The 18,069-nt window shown below is 35.0% G+C and overlaps 1 protein-coding gene across 22 annotated transcripts in view; it reads left to right on the top strand.

The window, feature by feature from the left end:
* The window catches only part of ADGRL3 (adhesion G protein-coupled receptor L3), a 581,523-nt gene that overhangs the window by 228,577 nt on the left and 334,877 nt on the right, over positions 1-18,069 (top strand). For 15 of the 22 annotated variants that reach the window (XM_081254129.1, XM_081254127.1, XM_081254128.1 and 12 more), the window contains one exon: positions 17,713-17,727. The exons of the other annotated variants lie outside the window; for them this stretch is intronic. In XM_081254129.1, coding sequence (XP_081110255.1) covers positions 17,713-17,727 — 15 coding nt within the window. The remainder of the gene's footprint in view (positions 1-17,712; positions 17,728-18,069) is intronic. 22 annotated transcript variants of the gene reach the window in all.

The raw sequence follows: 18,069 nt of genomic DNA, 5'->3' as shown, positions 1-18,069 counted from the left end.
GCACTGTTCAGAGACAGAACCAATAATATATATAGTGCAGCAAATACTTTTCCAATATTTAATGGCCCTGAATTCAGATAGGCAATATATAGTTTACTAAGCTGAGAGAGAAGAAACATAAAAGACTGCTGCCTTCTCCAAATGCATAAACTTAACTTGGACATGAAATTAAGACATTAGTTTTACAGTGGTAGAAGAAACTATATTTGATTTCAAAAAGAAGGAAAATCCATTTTCATAGCACTGCTGCGCACTAGAATTTTGCACTCTGTTCATTCTTTCGTAGTATAAATATTCGACTTTTACTTTTGCTTCTAAGGAGTTGTAATTTTTCCATCACAAATCTCTCCTCTCTCTAAAATTGGTAGGCACAATAGAGCATAGATCCTCACCGTGGTCTGATGAGTCCATGCTACGTGCGTAACAAAAGAACTGATGCTAAAAGAAGACTTCTGAGTTAAGATGCTATTGCTTGTGACTAGAAAAATATCAACTTGAGAAATCTAAGAAATCTAAAACTTACCTCACACTCTCTTTCCAAATGTATATGTCATTTATTTGCAAGTGGATACCAGATTCTGTGGGCCACATAGTTTTCATATAAGTATCAAACCAGCCAAAATTCACAACTTGAGATTTCATTCAAAACATCATACTTTTGAATCTATTTTTCAAATTTATTGACATTTAAAATAGGGCATCAAACTGTTGTGTTACTCTATTTTCTGAGTGAGAAAAATTAGTCAGTATAAACTGATAAGTAATCTTCTTAAAAGATGATATAGACCATCTGATGAGCATAAGCTTTTGGAGCCACATTGTCTCTTTTCAAATCCTGCCTCTGTTTCTTACTAAATTTGTGACTTTAAGTAATTAACTTAATTTCTCCTCACAATTTCTTCACCTGTAAAATGGTGATAGTATACTTACCTTAAAGAGTTATTTTGATAATTAAATGAGTTAATAGTAAGGGTTTCCACACAGTAAACATTCAGTAACTGTTGGCTGTTGTTGCTATAAATGCTTCTTGTTTCAAAATTATGCATTTATTGTCATGTTTTAATATGCCAAAAAATGGAAATGATTTTGTTTCAATGTTCATTATTTTAAAATGGAGCATGATGGAATAGAGTATAGTACTTGTTTTTTTTAAGTAATTAGATATTAACCTAAAATATCAAATGAGTTTATTAATTAAACATCATATGCAGAAAACTTTTACTTCAGTATAGCAATTACGCAATCCACATACACATATCATTTAAATTATTTTCCTTTTATTTTGCCTATGAAATATGAGTAAAGTTATACCGGTTATTCAAGACCATCATAGATAGAGATGCTTTATACTGATTTAACAAATTCAATATATTTATTGAGTAGCTTCTATATTCCAGGCACTTTTCTAGGTGCTGAGACACAGTGGTGAATAAAATGGTGAGAGTCCTTGAATATATACGACTAACATTCTAGTAGATTAATAGAGCAGGTCATAATATGAGTGTTCTTGAGGAAATATATAGTTTCTATTTGAAATTTATTTTGTCTTTAATGTTGGATTTTTTTAATCACCTTATGTGGTAGATGTAATGATAACATTTATGTAGTAGATGTAATGATATGTGGTAGATGTAATGTGGTAGATGTAATAATAACATTTATGTAGTACCTACAATTACACCTGTAAACGTGAAATTAAAAATTTAAATAAATACCATCTACATCAGTTTACTAGATGTTAATTGCTTTTTTGTTTGTTTACAGGACTTTTTAAATTAAAAAGTGAGAAAATTATATATAATAATGTTACACTGATGATAGTTCGTTCCTTAATGCTCTAATCAGCAAATTCGTTTTTATGATCCTACAGATAGCTTTTAAGGCAAAATTAACAAACAAACAAACAAACAAACAGTTGGAGCCTAGTTAGTTTAAACAGACTGTAAAGTATCTTGCCAGTGTCCACTAGAGCAAAGAATAAAGTGATCGTTTATTTCATTCTCTAAAACTTCCTTTTCCTCTACTTTGACATATTTTACTAAAACAAAACAATACATTTAGTGAATTACTGAACAGACGTTGGCTGAGTATTATAAAGAATGGAAGGGACAACACTCTTTATGTTTTGTTTTAATTTGATTTTGACTTTAATATTTCAGCTTTGGGTGTCGTACCACACTATATACATTTGAAAGGCTGCCTGTTCATTATTTCCTTTCTCAACTTTCATCTAGCTAATTTACAACAATCTTTTAAGGAATATTTATTCCTTCTGTTACTGTCTCTCAAAAGAACAACATAAATTCACAAGGAAATGAGGGAAGAATATGCTCCCATTCTTAGAAGCATATACTTTTTATGTCAAATATTATAACATTGCAGAGCTAAATTCTATTATGAATGCTCTCACCTATGAGTGAGAAAAAAGTAGAACCCTTTCACTATACAATTAACTATGTTTAGCTAGGCCAATGAAATCTTGCTACTAAATTGTTATAGGCACGCTATGATGGATACTGAGGAATTAAGAAATAGGAGACTCCCATGAGAAATCTGCTACGTCTACAGTTTACTCTAGGATGCATAATTAATAAAACATGTGTTTTTCCTTCAAGTAGGAAAAAAAGTGGCAAATAGTTTTATGTATGTCACCTTTATTTTGATATACCTAATTCTTCTACCCCTGCATTTCCTCCAGCTCTGTCCGACATTATTGATTTAAGTCAAATGCTAGTTCCTGCCTTTACAGGTGACCAGTGTATGCCTTGTGAGTCAAAAAAAGTGTCAGAAAAGAAAGCCTGTTGTCTGGAAAGAGATCTTAAATAGATGGCTCTGACAAGAGATTCTTTAACAAAAATCAGTGTAGCACATTTTTTCAAGTTAAGTTATTGGTAGTTGTTATTACTAACTTTTAAAAGGTTTTGTTTGTTGAAATCACAATCAGATATTTTCCTTGCGATCATGCCATCAACTCATTTCCTATACCTGATAAATATAATTTAGTGGATAAAGCACTATTGGCATTTAGAAAGTAATAGGGATAGCTGAGGCTCTATTCCTCATTCAGTTGATGGAATTATTCAACAGTAGTAGCTTGCACTTGAAAGATACTGGTTTAGCACTTGGGTTCTTGTATCAGAGGCCTGGCATTGGATCCTGGGTCTGCCATTTACTACTTATTTAACTTATCTGCATCTAGTTTCCTTCTCTGTAATATGGAAATAATAATACTGTCCACTTTATAATGGTAATGTGACTATTATGTGAATAGTATATGTAAATTATTTTAAACAGTAGACCACCTAGTAATTAGTAAGCACTCAGATAATATTAGTTGTGCTCATTATTTTCATTATTTCATCACCTTCTTGTTTGCCAGAGAGTGTAGCACAGAGGTTAAGAGTGCAGGCTCAGAAGTTCAAATAGCAGCTCTACTAATTGTTAATTATATGGACTCTGAACTCCTCATCTGTATAGCAGTGACAACATTCACAACAGGGTTGTTGTGAGGATTAAATAAGATAGTATAGATAAAGTATTCGGCAAGTAGCCTGACATAGTGTAAATGTTAACTAAACATAAAAAATCTAAAAATAACATGTTTCAACATTCTTAAGGAGAAATTCCACAGGGATTACAAAATCTTTCTTAGCAATTGATTGTAGAAGAAATATTTTGCAGTGTACAACTGTTTAAGTAAATAGTGAGAGTTACAATGGACTCCATTATAGAGAGATAAGAAGTAGTACCTAAGTGGGATTTTATGTGCCTGTTTAGCAAAAGTACTTTGCCATCTGTAAGATTTGTCCCCTTCTCTTTTGTTCACATTATGAAATAAACCATACCAAGTTCATATTTGGAGCTATTTGCCTGTGATTTTAAAAGCATGTCAGTGCCAACATTTATGGACCAGCAGTTATAACAAGACATTTAGAACCTTATAATGCCTGAGTGAATGATACAGAGTCCCTTGCCTTCAAGAACCTCTCAGTACAGTTGATCCTTGAACAACTTAAGGGTTACTCTGAGTATAACTTATAATTGGTCCTCCGTATCCACTGATTCAACCAACCATGGACCGTGTAGTACTGTAGTATTTACTATTGAAATATATCTGTGTATAAGTGGACCTGCACAGTTCAAATTCACATTGTTCAAGGGTCAACTGTGCTTCCAGAAGGATAGAAGGTTAAAATACCAAGGGCCAGGAGAATAGTAAATGAGACCATATAAATGAAATTAACTAGAATAGATATTAGCAAACTATGGCCAAGGGATAAACATCCAGTGGGTTGTTTATGTATTGGCCCATGAGCTAAGAATATCTTTTACATTCTTAAAGAGTTATTTTAAAAAAAGAGAGAGAAGAAGACAACTGTGTGACACAGCTTGTATGTGGCTCACAAAACCTAAATTATTTACTATCTGGCCTTTTGCAGAAAGTTTGCCAATCCCTGGACTGGGACATTGTGGAAACCCTACTCTTCCATAAGCTATGTTGGAATTATGCAGTTATTCATTATGGAGCTGGAAAATAAAGTAGTGTTCATGAAGGAATAATTTAGAACCTAAAGATAACGTTTGGCTTAACTGGGATATAAGGTGTGAGGCATTCTAAGTAGGGGCTACAGAGTGAGTAAAAGTTGAAAAATAAATATAGGTGTGGAGTATATGAAGTAAAATGAATAAGCCACTGTGAAGAATATGGTTAGCATATAGAATTAGTAAGACACAAATTTAGAAAAATGTTATAAAGAACACATTTTTGGAGATTAATCCCTTGTTAGTTGCTTCATTTGCAAATATTTTCTCCCATTCTAGGGTTGTCTTTTCGTTTTGTTTATGGTTTCCTTTGCTGTGCAAAAGCTTTTAAGTTTCATTAGGTCCCATTTGTTTATTTTTGTTTTTATTTTCATTACTCTAGGAGGTGAATCAGAAAAGATCTTGCTGAGATTTATGTCAAAGAGTGTTCTGCATGTGTTGTCCTCTAAGAGTTTTATAGTATCTGGCCTTACATTTAGGTCTTTAATCCATTTTGAGTTTATTTTTGTGTATGGTGTTAGGGAGTGGTCTAATTTTGTCCATTTACATGTAGCTGTCCAGTTTTCCCAGCACCACTTAGTGAAGAGACTGTCTTTTCCTCATTGTATATTCTTGCCTCCTTTGTCATAGATTAGGTGACCATAGGTGTGTGGGTTTATCTCTGGGCTTTCTATCCTGTTGGACTGATCTATATTTCTGTTTTTGTGCCAGTACTAGTTTTGATGACTGTGGCTTTTTAGTATAGTCTGAAGTCAAGGAGCCTGATTCCTCCAGCTCTGTTTTTCCTTCTCAAGATTGTTTTGCCTATTTGTGGTCTTTTGCATTTCCATGCAAATTGTAAGATTTTCTGTTCTAATTCTGTGAAAGGTGCCATTGGTAATTTGATAGGGATTGCAATGAATCTGTATATCGCTTTGGGTAGGATAGTCATTTTCATAATATTGATTCTTCCAATCCAAGAACATGGTATATCTCTCTGTGTCATCTTTGATTTCTTTCATCAGTGTCTTATAGTTTTCTGAGTACAGGTCTTTTGCCTCCTTAGACAAGTTTATTTGTCGGTATTTTATTCTTTTTGATGTGATGCAAAACATACAAACAGTTCATGCAGCTCAATATCAAGAAAACAAATAACCCAATCAAAAAATGGGCAGAAGATCTAAATAGGCATTTCTCCAAAGAAGACATACAGATAGCTAAAAAGCACATGAAAAAATGCTCAACATCACTAATTCTTAGAGAAATGCAAATCAAACTTACAATGAGGTATCACCTCACACACTTCAGAATGGCCATCATCAAAAAATCTACAAACAGGGCCTCCCTGGTGGCGCAGTGGTTGAGAGTCCGCCTGCCGATGCAGGGGATACGGGTTCGTGCCCCGATCTGGGAGGATCCCATATGCCGCGGAGCGGCTGGGCCCGTGAGCCATGGCCGCTGGGCCTGCGCATCCGGAGCCTGTGCTCCGCAACGGGAGAGGCCACAACAGTGAGAGGCCCGCATACCGCAAAAAGAAAAAAAAAAAAAAAAAAAAAAAAAAAAAAAAAAATCTACAAACAATAAATACTGAAAACGGTGTGGATAAAAGGGAACCCTCCTACACTGTTGGTGGGAATGTAAATTGGTACAGCCACTATGGAGAACAGTGTGAAGGTTCCTTAAATAACTAAAAATAGAGATACCATATGATCTAGCAATTCCACTTCTAGGCATATATCCAGAGAAAATCATAATTAGAAAAGATACACGCACCCCAATGTTCATTGCAGCACTATTTGCAGTAGCCAGGACATGGAAGCAGCTTAAATATCCATTGACAGAGGAATAGATAAAGAAGATGTGGTACATATATACAATGGAATATTACTCAGCCATTAAAAAAAAGGAAATAATGCCATTTATAGCAACATGATCTAGAGATTGTGATACTGAGTGAAGTAAGTCAGCCAGAGGAAGATAAATATCATATGATATTGCTTATATGTGGAATCTTTAAAAATAAAAAGGTACAAATGAACTTATGTACAAAACAGAAATAGAGTTACAGATGTAGAAAACAAACTTATGATTACCAGGGGGTAAGAGGGGGAGGGATAAATTGGGAGATTGGGATTGACATATACGTACTACTATATATAAAATAGATAACTAATAAGGTACTACTGTATAGTACAGGGAACTCTGTTCAATAATCTGTAATGTCCTATAGGGGAAAAGAATCTAAAAAAGAGTGGATATATGAATATGTATAACTGATTGACTTTGCTGTACACCTGAAACTAACACAACATTGCAAATCAACTATATGCCAATAATTTTTTTTTAAAAAAAGAACACATTTTTGGAAATTTATAGCAATGAATCTAAAGACCTGAAATGTATTCAGATGAATTGGTGTTAGCATCTTAACTTTATCAAATGCCAAAATCTAAATAAGTAAGTATCCTAAATCTACTTTCAAGAGATTTGATTGACGTGTATGTGATATTTTTGGTGTATATTTTCTACTAATGAATTCTGGGATTAATTTTGTTTGTTTTTTTGTTTATAGTTCCAAAAATCATATTTATTTTATTATCTGTGCTATTATTGAATTCAAAATATTTTCTGCTCTTTGACTAGTGAATCTAGTTCAGGTTGGTTGGGATATTTGGAAGAGTTCTACAAAGTACCCTAGTACGTAGTAGCTCCTCAGATTCCTAAGCTGTTCCTCAAAATGTTGTTTTCTTTTTTTCCTTACTGAATGTCACTGTGGGTTTTGTGGTCCCTTTCTCTTGCACCAAGTGATGATAAAAATTTTCAGTTCTAAGAATAATTCACAAGATCTTAAGAGAACTGGTGAAGACTGAAAGAATAATGTTTAGTCAAAAGTAAAGTAACTTGACTTCTTTCAGCTTCTGGTTTTTCTCATCAATAAAATTAGGATAGCCATTTCTGCCCTCACAATGCATAAAGTTGTTAAGTGTCTCAAAATATTCACATTACTTAATAATTTGTTTTTAATACTATTAAAACCATAATTCAAAAATTAAACTGATTTGGGGCTATTATCTTAATTCTCTGGCTTCGTTTTTCTAATTTGTAAAATACTGGCTGGGAATAGAAATCTAAAAAGAACCTTCAGTCCTAGAACCCTGGGAACATTAATTATAAGGTATTTACTAACTATCTAGGACTTTATTTAGATTCAGTTTGAGTATTTTATTTTTTTAGATATACAGAGCTGGATCCATAGAACCTAGTAATAGACATCAGTCAAAAATATATTTCTCAAGAGCAAATGGATAACATTTTCCACAAGAAATTTGATGGTAGTCAAACTGTTATGCTTTGTGTTTCTAACTTCAGCTTCTCTTAACAATTCCCCCTGTCTCTGCCTTTCACTTCTATTCTTGTCTTTTTTTTTTTTTTTTTTTGCGGTACGCGGGCCTCTCACTGTTGTGGCCTCTCCCGTTGCGGAGCACAGGTTCTGGACGCACAGGCCCAGCGGCCATGGCTCACGGGCCCAGCTGCTCCGCGGCATGTGGGATCTTCCCAGACCGGGGCACGAACCCATGTCCCCTGCATCGGCAGGTGGACTCTCAACCACTGCGCCACCAGGGAAGTCCTCTTGTTTATTTTTAATCTTTTTATACTAGCCCCTTTGAAAGCATTTGAAAGGAACTTATTGTTGGTAAACAAGTATACTGAAAATCAGCACTTATTATAAGCTTCCCTAAGGCAGAGATCAGTTCCTCCCTTGTAACATATTCATAATAGTACCAGCAAATCCAGTTTCTCTGTGGATTAAAGAAAATGATCTACTGCATGACTATTCACATAGTATATGTTCAGTAACTGTTAGGTATTATGATTGTTATTAGTTATCTCTGTATTCACAGCTCTGAGGGCCTCACACATAAAAAATTCAGTCAGCAGATCTAATATAGAAATATGCATATATAGTCTAGTACTCTCTGAGGGGACTCTGCCTTTGTTTTTTATTTAGCAACTGTAAATGCCACATGTTTTTTACATAGTGGTGACAAATCATTATGACAAGGGTACATCCTAGATGAACCAAATGTGATGTTGACTTTAACTGTTACCAATAATAACTTTGAAATTACTATTTTCACTAGAAGCTATTACCAGTAGATTCACAAAGGAGTCAACTAATAGCACCATTTTCTTTTAAAAGGCTAAATTAACAGTTTGAAAGATTTTACAGATACATCAATGGAATGGAAAGTTAATACAAAATAAAAGACAGTCTGATTTTCTGCAGCATCTATAGATATTGTATTTAAGTGCTTAAATTATAATGGGACTAGTGAAAGCATTTTATGAATTATTGACATTTTCCATCTACACACTCCAGGATGAAATTCATTAGGAGGTGATAATTTTGGAAACACATTATGTAAAGCCATTGTAATACAAGGTGCTTGAGCAGCACTTTTCTTCACTGGTGCATGGGTATCATTTGAAAAACATAATTTAGAAGCTGAGCTGCCGAGATTACCCTTGTCTTTCATTAAATAAAGGATTAGCACTTTGTTTACTGAAGGAGACAGATGTCTGTCAGAATTTTTGATATGTAATATACCAAAAAATTAATGAACTTCATAGATCTTTTTATTTCTGTTTCTTGAAGTGCTTCTGTATTTTCTTGGTGGTTGTGAAATGGAAGAAGAGAGAATTTTCTCTGCTTCAGAATAATAATTAACAGGACATGAGGTATTCAGAACTAGTTTGTTTCTGCTGATAAGAAATATCTCGTTTCCTTGGCCAAGAAATGAGGAACCCATTTTTTCTATTTATCTTCTCTGGAGATATGCTTTGCATCACCATTCTCAGGCTTGATAGCACTGAAAAGTATGACATTCAGTTCCTTTCTTTGAAAATACCACAGCACAATTCATCATTTCATCGAGGCATAAGAAATATTAATTGAGCTCTTTCTGTGTGCTGGGCATTGAAGATGCAGTGATGAATAAGATCAAAACTTGGATTTGAATTCCAGCTCTGCTACTTATTAACAAAAGATCCATGCATCTTTGTGCCTGTTTTATCATTTGAAAAGTTAAGATAATGAGAATATCTACCTCATAAGGTTGATGTGAGTTGATTAAATTAGTATCATAGGCAATATGTGGCATGTGGTACATACTTAATTAATGTTAGTTTTTATAACAGACACAGTGCCTGACCTTAGGGAGTTTCCATTTATGTTATTTATCTCCTCTAAAGTACACTCCTGTTTGGATTTGGTGACAGAAAGGAAATGGAGAGCAAGAACGCAACAAACTGTGTTTCATTGAGTTTACATGTTGTGAGAACCAGTGTATGATATTAGACAAATGATAGGACTCTGCCACCTACCATTGTTGACCTTGGTCAAATCCTTTTGAGTTTCAGTTGACTTATCTCTGATATGGTAGTACCTAGTACCATATCACAGTGTTGTTTAAAGAATTAAAGCAAGTGATTCATATGAAAACATTTTGTTTACTTAGAAAGTACTATACTGATATAAAATATTATTGTGAACTTTTGGTTATCCACTTATAGATGATTTTGTTTATAGATAATGCACGGGCAAATTTTCATCAAAGACCGATTTGTTTATTACTTAGTTTGCCTTTCTCCCATCTCCTTAACTGCCCAGCTGGCCTGTGATAAGTGTACCCAAATGTATTTTAATAGTCTAAGCCAAATGTAACCAAGAATATAATTCTGTTCAAAATACTACTACATGGGCTTCCCTGGTGGCGCAGTGGTTGGGAGTCCTCCTGCCGATGCAGGGGATGCGGGTTCGTGCCCTGGTCTGGGAGGATCCCGTGTGCTGCGGAGCGGCTGGACCCGTGAGCCATGGCTGCTGAGCCTGCGTGTCCAGAGCCGGTGCTCCACAACGGGAGAGGCCACAGCAGTGAGAGACCCGTGTACCACAAAAAAAAAAAAAAAAACCTACTACATTTCAATGATAAAAATATTTGTTTATAAATTATTTAATATTTCATTACTATCCTATGCTACTCATAAGTATCTTTTTATTTATATATTACAGAGATCCAGAGGCATCATAACATTCTACTCATTTGGAACGTTTAAATCGTAGATAGAAAATGTGTTGTATGACTTGCAGTTTAAAAGAAAAGAAATGTTAAGCTACATTAGAATTAGAGACAATTTCATAGTTCTTAGTTATAGCAATTTAGTTCTAACAATTTTTGGCGTGCGACAATTTTATTTCTCTGTAATTTTCAATACAACTTAAAAAAACTTGGCAATGCATGCATATGCTCTCTCATCTATACCTTTTCTAATTAAGGAACACAATTCAAAAGTATTGCATATGGTACAAATATGGACAGAACTAATATAGAACTAATAATATCTTATTTTTCTAAACAATAACATGACTATATTATATCTATTTTATGAACTGTTGGGGAATGAAGGGAAAATTGACTATTCTTTTTTTTCCTGTTTCTTCCTTTTATACAGAATACAATTACCCTTAGTCTGAATTTGTCATTTACTCTAACCACAGGATATATCTTGAGATGTTAAGGAGGACAAAGGACAACAAGGAAATCACTTTAAGGACATACATAAGTATATTTATGGAGGTTGAATGGACAATAAAAATAGTTTGGGGGTTAAAAGTGAAGAGAGCAAAGGAGAGAAACTAGTTCCATGGAAGTTTGGACATGAACAACAACAGCTATAATGTGGAATTCAGGATATTGGACCAGGCTAAAGACAAGAGGTCCTGAAGAAGGCCTAGCAGAGTTGTCATCATACAATTCATTTATTTATGATCTCATAACAGAGAGGAGTAAAGGGAGTGTTTTCCACTTGTGTTTTTAGATTGTCACAGGCTGTTTTATAGCAACAAATTTTTCTTGCCAATATAACCCTCAGAACCATTCATATACTTTTTCTTCTTTGCCTTTTTTTTTTTTTTTGGTCTGGTTTTACATTTAATTAGTTGAAGAAACAAGCTGCTTATAAATTTTTCTTTCCTCCTCATGCATTAAAATATTCAAAGACATCATGCAGATATGCATTGCATGTATGAATCTATATAACAAGTCCAGATTGTCTTTTGCCACGTTTTTCTTTTTACTAGATGCTTAAAATATCGAGAAGCAGAATTAATCACCTCTGTGGATTTTGTATTAATTCAATAGCTGTTCATCAAATATGTATTATGTGCCAGGCATTGTGAGCTTGTGAAGGATACAGTGGTAAGCATGTTTTCTGTATGAAGGCAATTTGTTTGCATGTTTTTGTTTTTTTTTTCAGGTGAGGGAAGCTTCTAGAATCAGAATTAGATGATGGACAATGACTGACCAATCCTAAATGTTACTAAGCTTTTCAGTGACGAATCATGTTTGCCTTGCCAGTTTTTGTTATGGGAGTATGATTTGTGTGTACTTACTTCAACTAAAATTATAGGATATTTTACTTTAGTCTTGAAACTAGCAAATAAATGATGAATGGGCTACAGCCAGTCATGACATAGGCAAGACCATAATAATTTTCTCCAAAGTACAACTGCCTAATAACTCTTAATTTTGAGTCACCAGCAGTACCAGAGGCACACTTTACTTATGCTATAGTTCATGCAAATTTCTTCACATTAGACCACGACCAGAGAATTAAAAGTTAAATTTTACCTAATGACAATTTAGAAAAAAAGTAAAGGTTGTTGGAAAAATAAAAATGTCCATTAAATTGTAAGATAGTATTTATAGACTATAATAAATACCTTATCAATACTTTTTACCATATATGCCATCTCCCTCATTAAGTATTTGTTGGTGAGAGAAATACTAATCACTAAGAAGTTAGGGCAATTGCAATCTAAGTGGAAGAATTTTATGTGGAATAAGACTAAAGTTCTGTGAGTGTACATTTTATGTTGTAGAATATATCTTCATATATAATTCAAAGGATATATATTTAAAGCTATTTCAAGGAATGAAATTAGTTCTAGAAATCCCTTTATAGGCTAGTGATTGAAAAATGTCAACTTTAGTGTAAGATTCCACTCCCAACTTCATTGTAAAATGGGCCTCAAGTCCAAACTTTTGAGATGATTGATTAAAAAAATTTTTTGCACTTTTGAAATCACATTTAATTCATTATTTTCATGGGGGGCATTGGTATAATCTTTTATGTTTCCTTTTTAAACAGTTGGCTTTTGATTAAATAATTTTTTAACATCTTTACTGGAGTGTAATTGCTTTACAATGGTGTGTTAGTTTCTGCTTTATAACAAAATGAATCAGTTATACATATACATATATCCCCATATCTCTTCCCTCTTGTGTCTCCCTCCCTCCCACCCTCTCTATCCCACCCCTCCAGGTGGACACAGAGCACCGAGCTGATCTCCTGGTGCTGTGCGGCTGCTTACCACTAGCTATCTATTTTACATTTGGTAGTGTACATATATCCATGACACTCTCTTACTTCGTCCCAGCATACCCTTCCCCCTCCCTGTGTCCGCAAGTCCATTCTCTACATCTAAGTCTTTATTCCTGTCCTGCCCCTAGGTTCTTCAGAGCCTTTTTTTTGTTTTTTTTTTAGATTCCATATATATGTGTTAGCATATGGTATTTGTTTTTCTCTTTCTGACTTACTACACGCTGTATGGCAGGCTCTAGGTCCATCCACCTCACTACAACTAACTCAATTTCATTTCTTTTTATGGCTGAGTAATATTCCATTGTATATATGTGCCACATCTTCTTTATCCATTCATCTGTTGATGGACACTTAGATTGCTTCCATGTCCTGGATTTTGTAAATAGAGCTGCAAGGAACATTGTGGTACATGACTCCTTTTGAATGATTGTTTTCTCAGGGTGTATGCCCAGTACTGGGATTGCTGGGTCATATGGTAGTTCTATTTTTAGATTTTTCAGGAACCTCCATACTGTTCTTCATAGTGGCTGTATCAACTTACATTCCCACCAACAGTGCAAGAGGGTTCCCTTTTCTCCACACCCTCTCCAGCATTTATTTTTTGTCGATTTTTTGATGATGGCCATTCTGACCAGTGTGAGGTGATATCTCATTGTAGTTTTGATTTGCATTTCTCTAATGATTAATGATGTTGAGCATTCTTTCATGTGTTTGTTGGCAATCTGTATATCTTCTTTGGAGAAATGTCTATTTAGGTCCTCTGCTGCTTTTTGGATTGGGTTGTATTTTTTTTTTTTTTTTGATATTGAACTGCATGAGCTACTTGTAGATTTTGGAGATTAATCCTTTGTCAGTTGCTCCATTTGCAAATTTTTTCTCCCATTCTGAGGGTTGTCTTTTCGTTTTGTTTATGGTTTCCTTTGCTGTGCAATAGCTTTTAAGTTTCATTAGGTCCCATTTTTTATTTTTGTTTTTGTTTCCATTTCTCTAGGAGTTGGATCAAAAAGATGTTGCTGTGATTTATGTCATAGAGTTTTCTGCCTATGTTTTCATCTAAGAGTTTTATAGTGTCTGGCCTAACAATTAGATCTTTATTCCATTTTGAGTTTATTTTTGTGTGTGGTGTTAGGGAGTGTTCTCATTTCATTCTTTTACATGTACCTGTCCAGTTTTCCCAGCACAACTTATTGAAGATGCTGTCTTTTCTCCATTGTATATTCTTGCCTCCTTTATCAAAGATAAGGTGACCATATGTGCATGGGTTTAACTCTGGGCTTTCTATCCTGTTCAATTGATCTATATTTCTATTTTTGTGCCAGTACCATACTGACTTGATTACTGTAGCTTTGTAGTTTAGTCTGAAGTCAGGGAGCCTGATTCCTCCAGCTCCATTTTTCTTTCTCAAGATTGTTTTGGCTATTCAGGGTGATTTATTTTTCCATACAAATTGTGCAATTTTTTGTTCTAGTTCTGAGAAAAATGCCAGTGGTAGTTTGATAAGGATTGCATTGAATCTGTAGGTTGCTTTAAGTAGCATAGTCATTTTCACAATGAAAATTCTTCCAATCCAAGAACATAGTATATCTCTCCATCTATTTGTATCATCTTTAATTTCTTTCATCAGTGTCATATAGATTTCTGCATACAGGTCTGTTGTCTCCTTAGGTAAGCTTATTGCTAGGTATTTTATTCTTTTTGTTGCAATGGCAAATGGAAGTGTTTTCTTAATTTCACTTTCAGATATTTCATCATTAGTGTATAGGAATGCAAGAGATTTCTGTGCATTAATTTTGTATCCTGCTACTTTACCAAACTCATTGATTAGCTCTAGTAGTTTTCTGGTAGCATCTTTAGGATTCTCTATGTATAGTATCATGTCATCTGCAAACAGTGACAGCTTTAGTTCTTCTTTTCCGATTTGGATTCCTTTTTTTTCTTTTTCTTCTCTGATTGCTGTGGCTAAACCTTCCAAAACTATGTTGATTGTAGAGATTTAATCTGCTGCTCCTGAGGCTGCTGGGAGAGATTTCCCTTTCTCTTGTTTGTTCACACAGCTCCTGTGGTTCAGCTTTGAATTTGGCCCCGCCTCTACGTGTAGGTCGCCTGAGGGCGTCTGTTCTTCCCTTAGACAGGACAGGGTTAAAGTAGCAGCTGATTCAGGGGCTCTGGATCACTCAGGCCATGTGGAGGGAGGGGTACGGATGCGGGGTGAGCCTGCGGTGCTAGAGGCTGACGTGACGTTGCACCAGCCTGAGGTGTGCTATGCATTCTCCCGGGGAAGTTGTCCTTGGATCACCGGACCCTGGCGGTGGTGGGCTGTACAGGCTCCCAACAGGGGAGGTGTGGATAGTGAACTCTGCTTGCACACAGGCTTTTTGGTGGCTGCAGCAGCAGCCTTAGCGTCTCATGCCTATCTCTGGGGTCCGCGCTGATAGCCACGGCTTCTGACTATCTCTGGAGCTCTTTTAGGCGGTGCTCTTAATCCCCTCTCCTTACACACCAGGAAACAAAGAGGCAAGAAAATGTTTCTTGCCTCTTCCGGCACGTCCAGACCTTTTCCTGGACACACTCCCAGCTAGCTGTGGTACACTAGTCCCCTCAGGCTGTTTTCATGCAGCCAACCCCAGTCCTCTCCCTGGGATCTGGCCTCCGCAGCCTGAGCCTCTGAGGCTCCCAGCCCCCGCCTGCTCTGCGGGTGAGCAGACAAGCCTCTCAGGCTGGTGAGTGCTGGTCGGCACCGATCTTCTGTGCAGGAATATCTCTGCTTTGCCCTCCGCACCCCTGTTGCTGCACTCTCCTCTGTGGCTCTGAAGTTTCCCCCCCTGCCACCCGCAGTCTTCCCCTGGGAACGGGCTTCCTAGTGTGTGGAAACCTTTCCTTCTTCACAGCTCCCTCCCACTGGTGCAGGTCCCATCCCTATTTTGTCTCTGTTTTTTCTTTTTTCTTTTGCCTTACCCAGGTACGTGGGGAGTTTCTTGTCTTTTGGGAGGTCTGAGGTCTTCTGCCAGCGTTCAGTAGGTGTTCTGTTGGAGTTGTTCTACAGGTAGATGTATTTCTGATGTATTTGTGGGGAGGAAGGTGATCTCCACGTTTTCCTTTTCTGCCATCTTGAAACTCCTCTGATTAAATAATTTTTAAGGTGCTTAGTTATACTTCTTCTAGTTGTCAGTCTGAACTCAGATTTGTTAGTAATCTAGCCATAGCATGAAGTGCGTCTCTTAGGTAAAGCTTTTAAGTGACCTATAATGAGGCATGCAGTCCAGTGAACACTACAGTTACTTGATAAAGATCCATAATTAAGGATGATGATAAATTTTAACAGTATGAGTATCATAGAGTTTTTAAGAGTCCTAGAAATATTGCAAAAAATAAGATTTGTAAATTAATGAGATAAGGAATCTTAAAAAGAGAACCCCATTTACAACTTCCTAAGCATAACTTTTCATATATACCATTGTTGTCTTCTAACACGTGTGATACTGAGCTTTTGAAAAAAGTCAATGGAGAGAAATGAGTGTGATTTTGCCAACAATTGAAGACATGAGCTTAGGTCAATGCACAAAAATCTCACCTAAAAGTAACTATCCAAAATGGTATTTCTCCCTTGTTTTAAAAATTTCCTGTAGTTTTATTTATTGTGCATAGTAGGTCAATTTATCCCTTCCACTGAAATTATCTTAGATTTGCATCACTTGAAATCTGTGATTTTTTTTCAAAGTTTGTATTATGAACCTATTCTTTCCTGACTTTCTCTTTTTTCCCATTGATTCTTTTTTTTTTCTTGTTGTGATCTAGGCAAATTGTCTCCAATGAGACAAATGTTTATAAGATAAAAAAGATGCTGCTTGATGAGTTTCATGAATATGTTATAATTTCCCTGAATTTTCCCTGACTTGTATTAGTCAATATCTTAAAATAATAATGGAATCTAATTTGAAAGATACATAACCATAACGTGTTTGAGGATACCAATTCATTCTTTTAAGAGTTTGTTGAAAGACTCACTTAAGAATTTCAGAAAAGCCCATGGCAGGTGGCTCATTATTTATATCAACCTTCAGATACAAATTTTTCTGAAAGACGGTATTTTTCCACAATAATATAAAATATTTTTGAGTGGGAGGAATAGAACTTTCTTCAATAAGGATTCTAAATATGTTTATTCAGAATGAGATCATTCCCTGTTAATGTGTCACCCCATGAAGTACATTTCTCATAATACTGACAAGTTATAGAAAATATTAGGCCTTAGGAAATGAATTACAGAGTAGTTTCTTCTGAAGAGATCAATTTTTGAGATGGGTTAAAAGCAAGACTATTATGTTAAATAGTGATATTAACTATAATATTTAATAAATGAGACTATCCCAGCTATCTGAAAGGTTTCTATATATAGTTACCAACCTGTCTTTCAAATGGAAAATATTTGTGTTATTATTATGAATCTGTATTCCCTATGTCTATAATTTGGAATGGTATGTTTATTCAGTCTTAGCTTGATTAACTTTTGCCTTATTTTTTTCCAAGTTTGTACTGTATTTTTAAGCTTATAATGTGATTGTTTCTTAAAAATAATTTTATAGAGGAATGGGTTTTTTTAAAAAACATAATGTTCAATAAAGCAAGTATGAGTGAAATAAATTATTTACTTTCAGTTTGGAAGAGGTGAATAAAAAGTGCTTGGCCAATATCGTACCATTAATCTATTCTCTTTTCTCCTTTCTCTCTTTACTTCTCTCTCTCCAATAGAAGTGGAACAAAAAGGTAATTAAATACCTTTCATAAATTATATACTATTTATAGGCTAAGTTATTTAACAGTTTAACATCTAGTTACAATAATTTTGTTATTAATTCTTCTCTATTTTATGAAAATTTATTTACTACTTCTGCTGCTCAACTTCACTTTAGTCTGTTGTACTGACCAGTGCTGGTTTGATTTTTTTAATCCTAAAACAGTTTAATAGTATAAAATTTTCAACCGTGCATTCTATTCCTCTTTATTTAAGCAGTTAGAAAAACGGTAGATGGTTTTGGATAGTTACTGTTTTAGATTTGTTTTTATTTCTATAATAGATAATTTTCCATAGCTCTGGTGTGGTTCCCC

The sequence above is a fragment of the Mesoplodon bidens genome (assembly GCF_964165515.1).
Source record: "Mesoplodon bidens genome assembly, chromosome: 1".
Classification (NCBI taxonomy): Eukaryota; Metazoa; Chordata; class Mammalia; order Artiodactyla; family Ziphiidae; genus Mesoplodon; species Mesoplodon bidens.
This window is presented reverse-complemented; position numbering and strand designations above follow the sequence as displayed.